Consider the following 16,328-nt stretch of genomic DNA (forward strand, 5'->3'; position numbering starts at 1 on the left):
TTTTTATGGGGACCAGGATGACTGTGCTACAATCTGTTTCTTCTCTGTAGCACAGGAAATTCCCCCCACTTCGATAAGGTGACAAGCAGGGCAAGTTCTTGCTGGTTGCCTGGGCTCTGGTCTGCATACAGGTTAAGTGGCGGAGTCTGAAACCATTTGCAAATATCTTAGGAGTATGCTTGGATTGCCCAGAATTCCACTTCTCACCTGAGTCAAGCGCTCAGTCCACTGACTCTTGCTGAACCCAATGACTCTATCTACAGTCCAATCACTCAAATAATTTTGGGATATTGTGTAAATGAACATCCCTTCCCTTGAAAAGCTTGTAGTCTGATGGATGGGAGGTGGGGAGCCAGGACCTAAACACATGAGTCCACCAGTCAGTCATGAGCGTGCACACCCTTCGCAGCCCTGCAGTACACGTACATCATCTACCAAGGATCCACAAGAATGAGAAGGTAAACCCATGAAAGTGAATTATCAGGCTGCATGATACTAAGTGGTGTCAATCTGGACTCCTCGGGCAGAGAAGTTCACTTTATAATAAGCAAAGAAAAAGGGGCATGGCTAGTATGGGAAATGTCATATAATTTAAATTAAAAATAGCAGGTGGAGATGAGAGCAGTAAGTGTGTTTAAAATTGGGCATGTGAACTCGCATGCAGTGGAAGGAAAGGGAGCGTGGGGAAAGGACAGAAACATTGAAAAAATCGGAGCAAAATTAGTGGAATAGAGAGAAGGGAAAAAAGGGAGAATGGAGTAAGAAGTCAAGAAAGCACAGGAGGGGTCAATGAACTAAAAATATACGCTTATAACCATAACTCACTTTTATTTTGAATACAGGTTTTAAAACTAGGTGAACTCTTAGGTTTTAAGCCTTTACTTCCCCTTTTCATTACTGTTTTCAGTTTGATGGTCATTTGTTCTGGCGTGAGTGGAATTAAGTAATGCCAGACTCAAAGGGGTTGCGGAAAGATACTGGATTTTCATTTGGTTTGTAAGAGTTCCGTGGGGCTAACCTGTGTTCTTCCTTCCAAGGTGGATCGAATGTCTTTCCCATGTGGCTGCACTAAAGAAGGATGTAGTAACACGGCAGGTAGAATTGAATTTAATCCTATCCGTGTCCGGACTCACTTTTTGCACACAATAATGAAACTGGAACTGGAGAAAAACCGAGAGCAGCAAATCCCCGCACTGAACGGCTGCCACAGTGAGATAAGCGCTCACAGTAGTTCCATGGGCCCTGTCGCTCACTCCGTAGAATATTCTATCGCAGACAATTTTGAGATTGAAACTGAACCGCAGGCTGCTGTGCTGCACCTGCAGTCCGCTGAGGAATTAGATTGCCAAGGGGAGGAGGAGGAGGAAGAGGAGGATGGGAGCAGCTTCTGCAGCGGAGTCACTGATTCTAGCACGCAAAGCTTGGCACCTAGTGAGTCAGATGAGGAGGAGGAAGAGGAAGAAGAAGAGGAGGAGGAGGAAGAGGATGACGATGATGAGAAAGGGGACAGCTTCGTGGAAGGTTTGGGTACCCATGCTGAAGTTGTCCCTCTTCCTTCCGTCCTTTGTTATTCTGATGGCACCGCCGTTCATGAAAGCCACACGAAAAATGCTCCTTTTTATGCCAACTCTTCAACTCTGTATTACCAAATAGATAGCCACATTCCAGGAACTCCTAACCAGATCTCTGAGAACTACTCTGAAAGAGATACTGTCAAAAATGGTACCCTCTCGCTGGTGCCTTACACCATGACCCCGGAGCAGTTTGTTGACTATGCCCGACAAGCAGAAGAAGCCTACGGCACCTCCCACTACCCAGCTGCCAACCCCTCGGTCATCGTTTGCTGCTCCTCTTCAGAAAATGACAGCGGTGTGCCCTGCAATAGCTTATATCCCGAACATAGGTCCAATCATCCTCAAGTGGAATTTCACTCATACTTGAAAGGCCCCTCCCAGGAAGGGTTTGTCTCTACATTGAATGGTGACAGTCACATTTCAGAGCATCCTGCTGAAAATTCTTTGAGCCTTGCAGAAAAGAGCAGATTGCACGAAGAGTGCATCAAATCACCCGTGGTTGAGACTGTCCCTGTTTAGTAGCTTAAGTTATTCTAGGACCAAGTCTTCTCCTATTTAAAGCACTGTATTTAATTGGATTTCCTGGGCTCATGGTTGTTTAAACTAAGGACCGAGAAAACTTGGACTGTGGTGAATCTTCCAGACTGTATTTTGTTTTCTCCTTTCTAGCTATGTGACTGTGGCATTGTACAAATACAGTCTCTATGAGGATTTTAAAAGATTTCAGACTGTTTTGATAGAAAATGCTAATTTTAAAAAAGCATATCTCACAGTTGCCTACCTGTCAAACTGTGTGAAACCTGCCAAGCTGTGTAGATCAGAGCTCCAAGTTTTGGATTATTGGGCCTGTGCAAGATTGTTAACTAAGACTGGGAAATAATTAAGATTTAGAGTCCTAATTTTCGATATATCTGAAGATGATGGTGACTTTTTAATGTAAAAGTAATTATTGTAAGAAAAAGATTGAATTGTTTCAGGTGTATTTTATTTATGGTAGTTAGAAGTCATGTTTTGATGAAAATGAACAGCAGCATGTTCTTTTAAGCTGAAGATGCATAGTTAGTACCACCAAGCATGCCCACATGGATTGCATCTGGAATCCATTCACGTTTTTATGATCATGACTGATCAGATTTGCAAATACTTTCTTAAGGGTGAAATAGGCCTATTTTTGCTATTTTGGACAAATAAATGAGTCTATATGTGCAGGTCCTTACACAGTTTTCTCTAAAGTTAAGAGTTAGGACAATCCTCTGGCGAGGGCCTAGTTCATTGCCCTCCCTCAGCTGACTCCAGAGATGGAGGTAGAAGGAATTGCCTTTCTTTTTTAAACAGCATCATCTTGGTTCTTAGCTTGGACAGCACCTTTAAACTCTACTCCCCTACATCAAAATGCACTTTAGTGCCCCTTCATGGTACCTTGTGAGGGGTGGGGACTGAGAACTCTTTGAGATGAAAAATTAAAAACAATTTTTTTAATCTGTAACTATATAAGGTTCATATAATTAATATAGAGGAATCATCCAATGATACTTTATGAAGGAAAAATGACCTATTTTCCTTCGCCACTCTGACGACCTAACTCGGTAAAAGCAGAGGAGGCTGAGGAAACGTGGAAGAAACACATCCTCAGCGACCAGCCTTTTCTACAGCGTGATCAATCCATCTCTACGAAGTGAGTGTATAATGAGATTCCCATTTAGTGACCAGCTGATTGAAGGGAGGCCTCTACCCAAATACTCTGCTAGGCCTTACTTTTCTGAAGCATTTTGATTTCCCTTGCCTGGGACAATTAGCAGAACAGTCCAGAATGCATTGAATATTTTCTAATTACCTCACGTTCTCTTATTAAAGGGGACAGATAGAAATAAAACGTGCACTCCCCACCTTTAGATTCTCTGCACTTGGTTCGTCGGAGGACTTCTAAGATCCCGTTTTCCTGTAAATTAATTTAGGTAACTAAATGGTGTGTTCTACCTTTTTTTTTAATGCAATATGACTATGCTAAATCTGTTTCACATTTTTGACCTTCTACTGTTATATCATTTCATGTCTTATGCCTCTTTGAAACGTGGACATGCCTTGCTATTCAGTGACTGCATCGCGACTTATTTTTTATGTCTTTTAGCCTTGGATGTTTAGAAATATGGATATAAATATATTGTAGATCTCAATTCCTTAAAAGAATACTATTTTATTTAATTGTACTTAAAAGCTTTGATCTAGAGAAAGTCCTCCAATGGAAAAGTTTCTACTAAAACTTGATTTGGGGAAAACATGTTTACTTGACAGCTCTTCCACTGTGCAGTTGGTTCCTAGGAGCCCTTTCTCTGTCCTACCACTGGGCCAAATTTATAACCATTAATATTAACATTAAAGGAGCTTTGGGTTTGTCCTTATGGAGGTGGTAGTAATGGGGACAAGGATGTTCCCTTTGAATGATAAGCCCTTTGGACTAACCAGATTGGGATTTTGCTCAAATCTCAATAGTATATCCCATGTTGTCTACAAAGCTGCAGTTTTTAGTGCTTGATCTCCAAATTTCTTTCCCCTACCAATATAATCTAAAGAGCACAGGCCCAAAGAGAAAATGACAAGAGGCTATTGTTCTTTCATTCAAGCACGTGAAAGAATCGTGTGCGCCATATTTGCTAGACCATTACAAGCCCTTGAAGTAGTTACATGTGAAGCACTCAGCTTATTCTTGAAACACAGAGTGTGGCAGAGTGGGGAAGAGATGACTCTGGCTGGGGTAGAGTTGAAGGGCAGACTGTCAGTCCAGTTTCTGAAAGGATAGATATTTAATTTAGTTCAGCTTTATTTTCACAAGAAGGTTGACACCTATTTGTTTACGTTTGGCTGGGTATCTGTTTTGTAGCTTCATTTCCAAAGGGATGCTTAACCTACAAAAAGGCAAACAAAAAACCAGAGCTTTTTCCCCTTTCCGTCCAATTGGGGTTGAAAGTCACTGCTACACAGAAGGACTAAACTTCCAACCATGACAGCTTCCATTCCAAATTTTCCTGTGCGTAACCTAACCCCTAAACATCCTCTACAATCTACATACACAGATTACCTATGAAAACACCCCTACTTCCCCCACCCCAACACACACACACACAAAATAGATGTATACCACACACTGGAGAATGACAGATTTTAGGCAATGGCCAATGAGTACTGAATTTTTCCCACCATAGAATCTGGTTGGGTTTTATGATCTAAAAACGTGGTCTAGAAAAGAGGATAATTTTTACAGAAATAGTTTGAAAATATTGGGTCAAAGTTGCAAATAATACTAGTGATGGAGTCATTTTCATTGTTACTTCCTTTCCCAGAAAAGCTGAGAGAACACAGTGTTCTATCTGACTTTTTTTTTTTCCGTTAATAGCCCTTTATTCAACAAAAACTGCCCACATGCCAGGAAAGCGCTACAGTTTTTCTAAGCTTTTTAAAATGGGGATCAAGCTAGATGCAGCTAGTTGGGGTATTTAAGATCTTTATGCCAAGACACAATAACCTGACCTGCAGCTGTTCTATTGCCCCCATAGTACATCTAACCAAATTATAGTCTTTTTTTGACACAGCTTTTCAGTCATTCACTGTCAATGGCAAAGCTTCTTGCCTTGGTGCCTGTTGTTTTAGCACCAGCCCTATACCTTTTATTGGGGCTTAATTCCCAGTTATAATCCAGGCCAAATTGATTTGCAAGTCAAGTGGCTGAAGCAGCTTGCATTTCCTTTGTCATTCTAGGTTTCTTTTGAGAGAAGGAAGTCAATGAAATACATTTACTTAAGTTTTTTCTGTCTCTTGATCATTGATTATTAAGGCACAAGTAACTTAAAGTCTGTCTCATGTCTTTTGGTTAATTGAATGGTATAGTTACTTTTTGAAAGCCAATCTTTTCTTTGTGATGAAACTATATTTTTCCCAGTGTGCCAGACACATATAAAATGTGAAATTAATATTTGAGTGATAAAATATTCACAATCATATGTGGCCCAGCAATACCCCCCCAGAAGAAAAAACTATGAGTTGCAGCAACACTGGACACAAATTACTAAAGAAGCAAAGAGATTATAAGTGATTATGTTCTTTAAAATTTTACATTCTAACAGATGACTTCTAGATTCTGATTTGGTTATCATTCAACAGGAAAATATATGATGATTTATTTCCTATAAATTGATATATCACTGGTTTTTTGATTAAACTTCTGATATTGTTGTACAAGTTTATAACCCTTTTGATATTTAGAATTTATTAAGTATCCATACTTTCTTTCAACAAATATTTATTGAACACCTACTGTGTTAGAGGAAAAAAGAGTTCGTGGTAAAAAGAGTGGGGGGAACACTAGAAATTCTAAGGGATTATGATGATGATGAAGAGTGGCATGAAATAATCAATCAAGCCTCATCATAATCCTTTTAATTTGTGATTTTATAAATTGGTATTAGAAAAATGATGTCAATTCTTGTCTAATTATATGCAAACTGCAACTAAAAGGATATTCTTTTTCCAAAATTAATGGAACTCACTGGATCATCCTTGCCTCACCCCCTATCTGAAATTTGTGAATTAAATCTAGACTCAGCTAGAACTGGATTGAATGAGAGAGATATTCAGCTAATTGCTTTTCAGTGTTAGATTTTTATAAGTGATGCTAAACTTACACCAGCAAACTCCTACCAGACAGTTTCAAAGGCAGGTTGACTCATGCATAGCCCAGGAAACCTTTGAAACAACAGTGTGGAACACAATCGCTCTTACTTCTATTTATAAATAGCCTATCAAAATAGCAAAACCCTAGTTCCAAGTTCCAAAGGCATTACCTGGCAACCTGTACAAAACAGAGAGGTCGTTTGGCCCCCTCACTCTTAGCTGGAGTTACAAACCATTAGCAGGTGGAAAACTGACATCCTCAGAAGTCAACCAGAGACTGCCTTTTAAAAAGATGCCATAAAGCCTTCCATTTCTCCAAATATGACTTAATCTTTCTCTTTAAAATGTCATCTGCTCCTATTCTCTCTCAGATTTGAGAGTGTCATTATTGAAGTCAGTGTATAAAATACCAACCTTAAATGGGAAGTACCTTCATGCTTTCAAACTCAAGACTTGACTGTAATTTGAAACTGGAACTATCTGTGTATCCTTACCACAACCAACACCAAAAGTTTAAAGCCTTAATCACTCTTAGCTGTAACACAAATTTGTGACTACAGATTACTGTATTCTTTCTGAGATCTGCTAACTTGTGCTCAAGTAACTTAAATGTTTAAGCCAAATGCCACAGCTTTGCACAAATAGGACAACTTGTCAGATGTTTTCTGTAGCATTAAAGAATTTAATTGACTTAATTTAACTGAACATCAGCAATTTGAAAATTTACTAGAATTATGGAAGTGTCGCGTGGAGTGAGGATGAAATATAAGCTTAATAATTGGTGGTCTCTCCTAGGAACCATAAAGTTTCAGCAGAGCTGAAAAGCTGGAACTTTATTATACTAGAAAAACTAGACTCACAAATGCAAGCCGGAAACCTAGAAAGGGCAGTTACGGTGGGGACAACCCAGTTGGTGCTCACATCTGCCTACCGTCCACATCAATTATATCTTACTATCTACAGATCATTTGAGGCTTTAAAAAAATAAAAACAGAGCTACAACATGCTAAAGAAACTATTTTTAAGATTTAAACACATTTTAGATTAAAATGAGTGATAGACTGTTGTCAAAAGTAATGAACATGGAAATAAAAGATCTCTTTACTATTTTACCTGCTGTATATTCAATGTGACTCTATAAAACAATCACTTCTAAGTTTTACTTCAACTCCTCTCATAGCTTTCAAGCTACTCCATGAGACCCCCCCTTCCTAACCAATGCAGATGTTTCATTTTTTTCTTATCGGAAATTCAAACTCAAAAGCTTGATATGACCTGGGTTTTAGCTGGTGAGCAGTCCTGGGGTTAGTCTAACTTTGTGCTGTCTGTATAGTAAATGTGATACCTTAGGTTTTGTATCCTGACAGTGGTGATTCAGACAGAACAATGGGAAGCAGTGTATACAACCAGATTCAAAGCCTAAATTGGTTCATTTTCTATATGCAGTTTTTGTAATCTAATTAATTGACATGTAGCCTGGAATTGTAGTAAATACAGGTACTTGTTACATTCATGGAAAATGAAGCAATTTCAAAGATTTAAGTCACGTTGTTGACTACTTTCTTTCACTTGTGGTAAATATATCGCTATACAGGGTAATTGCTTTTTATTTGACACTTTATACTTGCTTATAATTCAAGAAAAGCCAACTCGTGTGTGTCATTTTATTTCAGCTCATAAAAGTGTCTGGCAGAACTAAAGTTTCAAAGGAATATGATAGGATTTTTTTTGGACAATGTTTGTATTCAACATGCTAATGATGTCATTCCTTCCTTGGCATGACTCATTACCATGGTGATAGTCAAGACAGTTCAGTAACTCTGGTTTTAGTGACATGTGTGAGGCGATTTAAATATTTTTAAGATAATGTATACCGATTAGAAGGGTTTAAGGGAAGACAAATTTATGGTAGAAATTAGCCTGTCCTTTGTCTAAGCTAATTTATGTGACCTGTTTGGATGGTTTCAGTTGTCATTTTGGAATAGCTTCTTTGTTGGGTAACCCTCTCTTTTCTCTTTTGGCTTTCTCTCAATATTTTTATCTGGCTTATGAGTATCTTAAAAGTTATTTATTAATGAGTATTTGCAAGGAAATTGAGTTAGAAAATATCTCTTTAAAAATTATCTAGCTGTTTCTATCACCAGACATCTTCATCCAGTCCTACTGCCATGCTAGGTACGACCAGAAACCCTCTTGTCAGAGGATGTGGCCTCCTAATGTGGTTTTGCTGTTGTCTCTACATAGGGATCTGATAAAAAGTGAGATTGAAATTTCTAACGCTGTAGCATAATTTATCCAATTTTGTTTTGTTCCTGCTTTTTATGTTGGCCACCAAGCTTTTCTCCTTAGCCATAAGTAAAGCCACCCATGTTCAAAACAAAGTCAAAGATCTAGATAACATTTTGAAATTTTACTTAAATATGAAAGAGAAGGGAGAAATGAAATAAAATGCAAATCTGAATTCTCCTAAAGAGGAAAAACCTAAATATCTAGGAAATAAATTGCCAGAGATTAGGGGTTTTTTTTGTTTTTTCTTTAATTTAGTGTTGATCCTTGGATGATTTAATGATACCCAAATGATAGCTGAACTTGATATTTTAAATTTATTAGTAGGCAAAGTCATTTTTTTTGTACCATAAGCAAATAGAATTCACTGCCAAAGGTTATTGTATGAATCTTGATTCATTAGGCACTAGTCATGCCAAACGGGTGTCTCAGAATAGTTTAATCTTTTCAAAGATACAATGGCCAACTGTGTGTGAATAATGGAAAGTTTGAGATTCTTCTGTATTCTTCAAATTTTATAGTCCTGAGACTACAAGAGATCTCCAGAGGTCATCTGGCTCATCTATCTACCTCCAGGGAGGACTGTCACTCAGGCATGCCCAACAGGATAGATACCCATCTATTCTTAACATCTCTAGGGAAGGCGGTTTCCTTGGCAACACACTCCAGTTCTCTTAGGTTTTTCTCACAATAAGAAAATGTCTTGGCCAGTCTGTGTGAGCTAGGCACCTGGCAACAGTTGCGGTGATTTGGGCCATTGTGCTGGGGACTCAAAGAAAGTTGGGTTTCCCCGACCTTTGATGATTATTGCATTTGATGATTTCATAAGAAATCAGATTTTTAAAAATAAAGACGTGGGTATTGAGACAATGCTCAATAACATGACCTATTCTCGACAAATGTGGCTATAGTTGTTTTTCATTTTTGTATTTTTGTTTTACCCTCGCTGTGACGTCAAGAGGTAATGTCAGGAAAAGTGATTGTTTCAGATCCCCGGTGGCAAACATCAGAACTAGGATCAAGAGACTCAACTTTTAAGCTGCTCAATTTTCTGAGAAGTTACAATGACAAAAGTGAGCATTTTCTACCTTCTTGCTTGTAAATAAGTACCTTCTTGTTAACCTTTCTTTACCCTAAAATGAAAAATGAGAATCTCAAGTTTTTCCACTCCTTCTGGGGAAGATGTGACTAGTTGTGGAGAGTCTGATGTGGAATAAAATGACTCCAGAGAATTACTCAGCCACCATTTGATCCCAGCCTTTGTCCCCGTGGTATTTAAACAATGGCTGCTTGCCTTCTGAGGGATCAGCAAAATGATTTAAAAATTTGTCATCTTGACAAGGCCTGAAAATGAGAGGGGGAGTCCAGGAGGGTGGTGATTTTTTTCTGATTACATCACTTGATCCAAGCCCCCTCTGCAGCTTCCAGAGCATATTCTGTTTGCTCAGAGTTGCTTCCAACTCCGAGTCAGACCTAACCGGAAGATGGGGAGCACCCCCGAAGTCAGTTTCCTTTCTCCATGGGATTTTTTTCCATCTCAGTACAGCTGCTTATCTCCCCAATTCGGATGCTCTTGTGAAATGACAGCCACATCAATGTGGTTGCTCCCCACAAATAACACTAGGGGAAATAACCCTTTTTTGCTTTAAAAAAAAAAAAAAAAGCTATAGAATGCTTATGTAAAGAATGTTGAATCATTTGGCCCATGTTTTAATTGACTCTAGGCACCTCTATGGAAATAAGTCTGAGGCGTAGTTTGTGAAACATGTTTCAAAAGTGTTTGATGTAAAATAAACACTAGACATTTACAGTACAGAAATAGTTAAAAAAAAAATTGAAAACCTGTAGATTACAACTCTGTTCCTAAAAACCTCAGCCTTTATTGTGTCTTAGTAAAGTTGATCTGCTTTCATTTTAGTTTATTGCATTTCTGGTGTAATAGCCTCTTAAGATAGAACTATTAATACATATGTACTGGTTAATGCCTGTTAATGCAGAAAATGGCACTTTGTTATTTCAATGTGTTTCCCTTAATGTCACAGGGTATATCAATTTGATAGGAAAAGGTCATTTGACATTAGTCAAAAATGCATTTTCCCCATTTAAAATATTTATGTATAATTGGTTGCATAGACAAATGTCACCTTTTGCAGTATCTTTGTCTTGATCATGGACATCAGTTGTTTCTCCACTTTCCAGCTGCCATAGAAATTTGGTACATTTGCAAATTTTGGTGAAATCTAGTGAAATGAATGTAACGGTAGATCAAACGATCCAAAGCACTTGGGTGTTATCCTTCAGTCTATGTTGAAATGTTCGGACATTGGGAATGGTCTTTACACAAGGGAAGTCTATTGAGAGTACTTGCTTTTTTGGTTTTGTTTTTCGTTTGTTTTTTGTTGGCAAAAAAAAGTAATTTAAAACTCAGTGAGATAAACTCACTGTAACATTTTTTTTTCACATTGTGACTGGTTTTATCTTTTAGATGATTTCTGTTCTTACTTTTACTCAATTTCTATAATATTTCAATAGATATGTTATTACTGTTATGTTCAATCTAATCACTTAGAAAGGTTGAAAGGGAAGAAAATCAAACTACAGTTCATACACACAATCACTTTACACTAAGATGTCATGTTGTATGTCACACAATTTCTAGATTGATTTCTCTTGTGTATAAGTTATAACATCAAAGATGCCAAAGGGTATATAAAATAAGCTACAATAATATTCAACAGAACTTAACCTGGACCTTATGTTGTAATAATTTATTCATATTAGCTGTAGTCTTCTGTATTTATATTTTCAGTATTTATTATGAATGACATGGAAATTCGTGTATTTATTGTGGCTTTTTATTGCAGTGTATATATATATATATATATATTACAAATAAGCATTTTTAAGTCTTATCCTTGTTTCTTTTATTAGTGGCACTTGTATTATGCTGTACTTTTTATTATATATTGTACAATATCTTGTTCATTTGTTTGCAGCAGAGTAAAACCGGTTTCCAAGTTGTATCTACTGTTGCATTTTTGTTGCATTTTGTATAAATCCTTTGTTCTCACATCCTGAGCTGTCACAACACAAGGCAAAAATACCTCCTTCCCTCTGTGCAACAGATACATTCTTGAAAAGTTGTGTGTGAACCCGGTTCCTGTGAAATGGCTCATGACATTATCATCTCCAAGATGTGCTAACTTCATTATGATTGCTCTCTAAGCGGAGATGCTAAATAAGTTTTCATCTTCAACTACTCAACCCCTTCATCAATTAATGATGTGTAAACAAACATGAAGGCCAGAGAGGAACTCCTTATCCAAATGACATTTGGGAGGATATTTTTACAAACACAAATCCAACCTCTTGTAAGTAGTATGTTGTAATTCACCTGTTTAGTAGTATTTGTTTTTCTTTGCTTAAAGCAGAATCTGTGTGATTTGGTGTTTAGAATACATGTGTACACGTAGGTACATACATATGCCTAGCTATTTAATAATGCTGACTTAAGGTAAGCAAACTTACTTTTATTGACAATAGAATAAAGAAAAAAGTAAACGGATCCTTCCTCATCTCCCATCACACACAAACAATTTGTTTTCTTACATCTAGACACTGGATCTATATTTTTGAAAGTTAAATAGAAATATGTGATTGTATGATCATCCCAAACTCAAATTTGATCATCTTGCTCACTAAAAAATCTTCTGTGATGTTCCTTCCTCATTACCAACAAGAGGAACTCCAAACTCTTCAGAATGCCCCACAAGATCACCTAAGATCTGAGTACAACAAACCTCTCTGGCCTTTTTGCTCATAAAACTCTCTCTGTGCCTCCCATGTCCTCCGTTGCCCACAAGACAGACTGCTTAAACTTCTCCAGACTCCATCTTCCCCTGCCTGTGTTCAGCTTACTCCTTGTGCCCAGGATATACACCCCACAATCCCATTCTGACAGCACAATTCTAATGGCCATCTACTTATTTTTTCAAGAGAAAACTCAGATGTCCCCTCCTTTATGTTGCCTTTCTGATTTTCCTGAAAATTGATTATCTGCTCTTTTATGCCCAATGCAGACATTTATTAGAACCCCTTTGAGTCTCACTGTACTCACTTATTTGTTACCTACTCCCTCTACAGGATTCCCTGGGAACAGAAAATGTGTCTTGTTATTCTCCATGTCCTCGGCATCTGGTTTAGTGCCTGGAACATAGTAGATACTTTAAACATGCTTACTGACACATATGCAGTACAAAAACGAGTGGTGCATTCACAGGAGTTCAGATGAGGGAAAGATGGCTGGCTGAAAGGATGGAGAAGGTGTAAGATTCAGGGGGAGGGAGAATTTCAGCTGGTAGGGGGCATTCCATAGTCCACATCATGGAACAGCTTGAGGAAAGGCTAAGTCAGAACCCAGTCGCCCCTTCTGTGCAGGGCAGAAGGACGTTGCTAGGAGCAGATGATTTACCTTTGGGAACAAATAAGCAATCAGATGAGAATCAATTCAGATATTTCAAAGCTCTGAAGACCAGTCCAAAGAGTCTGATTTGTATCCCTAGGGAAAGAGGGAATTCCTGAAGGTATTAGAAGAGGATATTCAACCAAATAAGAGTGATGTTTAGTAGTGTGGAATCAGTGTGGTTGCAGTACACAGATGGCTTGGGAAGATGGGAATGCCAGAGTACAAATCTTCCTCGTAGCTATTACAATCACTATTCATTCAAAAAACAATTATTGGGGCAGCCCCAGTGGCCTAGTGGATAAGTTCAGCGTGCTTCACTTCAGCAGCCCGGGTTCTGTTCCCGGGCACGGACCTACACCACTCGTCTGTCAGTTGCCTTGCTGTGGTGGCAGCTCACATACAAAAAGAGGAAGATTGGCAGCTGATGTTAACGCAGGGCAAATCTTTCTCAGCAAAAATAATAATAATAATAATAAAATAATTGTTGAGGACCTACTCTGTTTAGGACACTGTGCTAGAGAATAAGGGAGCAGCAGTGAACAAGACAAGCAGGTCCCTTCGGAGGAGTGAGGATAAAGGTCTAGGTGATTTTGGCAAAGAAAAGGTCAGTTATTTGAAGGTCTACTTGGGTGTGAGAGATTAAGAGTAACAACAAGATTATGAGTTTAAAATACCGTAGGTGGAGTATGGAGAAGAACTTAAGAGACTGGATACACCATTAACAGAAATTAGGATGTTGTAAGGAGGAAGAGAAGTATTCATTTTGGACATTGAATTGATGCTGCAATACTCAATGAACATAACAAGTGGAGAGAAGGAAATATGAGCCTAGATCTTAGATAAAGATGTAAGATTTGGAGTGAACGAGTGCCTCACTGACCAGGCTGTCCCCACCTGGGTGCTCTGGAGCATAAAGGGCTCCTCTGAGCCTGGTGGGCTGAAAATGACTGGGCCTTTATAGCCACTTCACAGTCGGTCACTGGATGTAGTCCACTGCAGGAAGGGAGGGCTCTGGGGCAAGTTGGTTCTCTGTAGTAGAGGAAACACCTGAAAAGAGTTGAAGGCTGGAGGCTGTTTGCTGATGGCACTCTCAGAAGCTGGGAAAGTCCTTCCTTGAAGGGGAACCCTTGGAGGTGGCACCGCTCTACGTCTTCCACAGTCCATCCCTTAGATCTACTTCTTCATTTAAATTTTAGGGAGCAGGCCCTCCAGGATTCTGGAAAACTTAGAAGAGCTTGGTTAGTAGAATAAGCTACAACCTCTACCACCGCAGCTGGTCTTAGAACCACAACTGACACTCACCATCTCCCTCTTTCACTATAAATTCTACATTCTCCTCAGCTGCAGCAACCACTTCTGCTAGTCTCAGTGGCTCACTTTGTGGTATGACCCCACCCAAGAGGCATCTAAGTGGATATTTCTTCTTGCTCCCGTTGTCTCATGGTAGACCCATCCCTTCCTGATAATCAAGGTCAATTATCCCTGCAAACATGGTGACTCTTCTCCCTGCCTAAAATGTCCACATAGCAGCAGTAGCTTAAGTTTTATGGGAATAGATAGTCCCCTGATAAAAGTATGTCCCCTTTGGAAACTAGGACCTTTAACCCGGCAGAGCTTATAGAGTTGTGGGATAGGAAGCACAATTTCCCCCAGTAAGACAAGTTAAATTGGGCCACTCCTGCTTTCACCCCATGGAAGGAACATATGTGTTCTTGGACTCACGTCTTCTTCCTATTGGGGACAAAATACTATATAAAGGTTTTCTATCCAATGTATACCTTGCATCCTGGAGCATGGTACCCCATCCTTCAGAGTATCACCTCTAAACGTGCATTCCAACTGCACCTGTAGCAATCCAGTCAACACTCTGTCAGGCCAGTAGCTTCTGAGTCCATGACGTAACCAGTGGATCTCACAGTCATGGGCCCACTCCCATACCTCCTTTCCTGTAAGTGAGTTCACCTGCTCTGATATAATGTTATGTGGGATCTCATATGGGTAGATCAAATACACCATAAATACTGCAGCTAAGAAAGGCAAAATCAGACTTGAAATATATACATACATATATATATGTACATATATATATACATATATATATGTATGTACGTATTTATATAAAATTCAAAAAAACACCCAACCTCTGGTCCTTCCAGGATGGAAGAAGTTCAGTGTAATCAATCTGCCAGCAAGTGTCTGGTGAGACTCCAGAACAGTGCCATATTGAGGGCTCAGCATCGGTATCTGCTGCTGGTAGTCTGTACATTTGGCAGCAGTGGTAGCTTCATCAACCTTGGTAAATGGAAAGCTATGCTCCTGGCCCAGGCATAGCCTTCATGTCTCCCTCTGCCACCCAATTCAAGTGCCTATCATGGCAGCACTGGGATAGTCAGTAGCTAAGGCTGGCTCCTGTCAACCAGCCAAGTTATTCTGTCTATATCAATACTACCCAAAATAAATATAATGTGAGCCACAAGGGTGAGCTGAATATATATTACATTTTCTAGTAGCCACATTAAAAATATTTTTTAAAAATGGATGAAATTATTTTCAATAATATATTCTATTTAAACTAATATATAAAATACATTATGTCAACATGTAATCAATATAAAAGTCATCATTAATACCTTACTTTTTTTTTTTTTACTACTAGGTCTTTGAAATCCAGTGTGTATTTTATACTTACAGTACATTTCATTTGTACTAGCCAAATGTGGCTTGTGGATACAGTACTGGACAGCACAGGTCCATACTGTTGTTAGGGCGTCTTCTGTGGTGGATGCTTTCTGGTGTGTGTTAACATGTGATGATGCTAAGGTCTTCACACTGTGTGCCCACTCCCATATGTCTATCCACACGTTCCTACCCCGGATCTCCTTTTCCTCAGTCTTCTAATCTCTCTCCTTTCAGGCCCCTGACTAGTCAGCCAAGCCATTCACCTCTGCCCATGAGTCCATATATAATCTAACAGAGCCATGTCTTCCAAACAAGGAGAATGACCAATTGTACTACCAACGCTCTGCCCACTTTAAAGGTTTTCCCTAGTCGCTGTCTTTCAAAGCTACCCCTGAGCGAGGCTGCAGACCAGCTGCCATCCATTTTCGGCTTGCATTGCACTTACCAAAAAAAATTCAAGTTTTTTTCCTCCTGCATTAGCTGATCATAAGGAATCCTCCATATGGAGTGAGGGATGAGTTGAGGGAGAGGTGTTGGTACAATGGTGGTGGATGACATGGAAGACAGGGCTAACTTTCACACAACTTCCCTGTGCCTTCCAGTCCTGTTCATACTTGATGCCAGTTTTTCTACTTCTGTCTTACAGCGGATTACTGCTA

At 39.0% G+C, this 16,328-nt stretch overlaps 1 protein-coding gene across 6 annotated transcripts in view; it reads left to right on the forward strand.

Annotated features, from left to right (window-relative positions):
• The window catches only part of CSRNP3 (cysteine and serine rich nuclear protein 3), a 189,099-nt gene extending 175,708 nt beyond the window's left edge, over window positions 1–13,391 (forward strand). For 4 of the 6 annotated variants that reach the window (XM_087435326.1, XM_004428242.2, XM_087435328.1 and 1 more), the window contains one exon: window positions 1,038–13,390. In XM_087435326.1, the coding sequence (XP_087291452.1) occupies window positions 1,038–2,093 (1,056 nt within the window). In that variant the 3' untranslated portion in view covers window positions 2,094–13,390. Of the gene's footprint in view, window positions 1–1,037 lie in introns of all 6 variants that reach the window. The other 2 variants (XM_087435331.1, XM_087435330.1) reach the window with 1 other exon arrangement.
• Window positions 13,392–16,328: the final 2,937 nt, after the last annotated feature.

This window comes from Ceratotherium simum, chromosome 9 (assembly GCF_057802395.1).
Source record: "Ceratotherium simum simum isolate JZ-2026a chromosome 9, ASM5780239v1, whole genome shotgun sequence".
Lineage (NCBI taxonomy): Eukaryota > Metazoa > Chordata > Mammalia > Perissodactyla > Rhinocerotidae > Ceratotherium > Ceratotherium simum.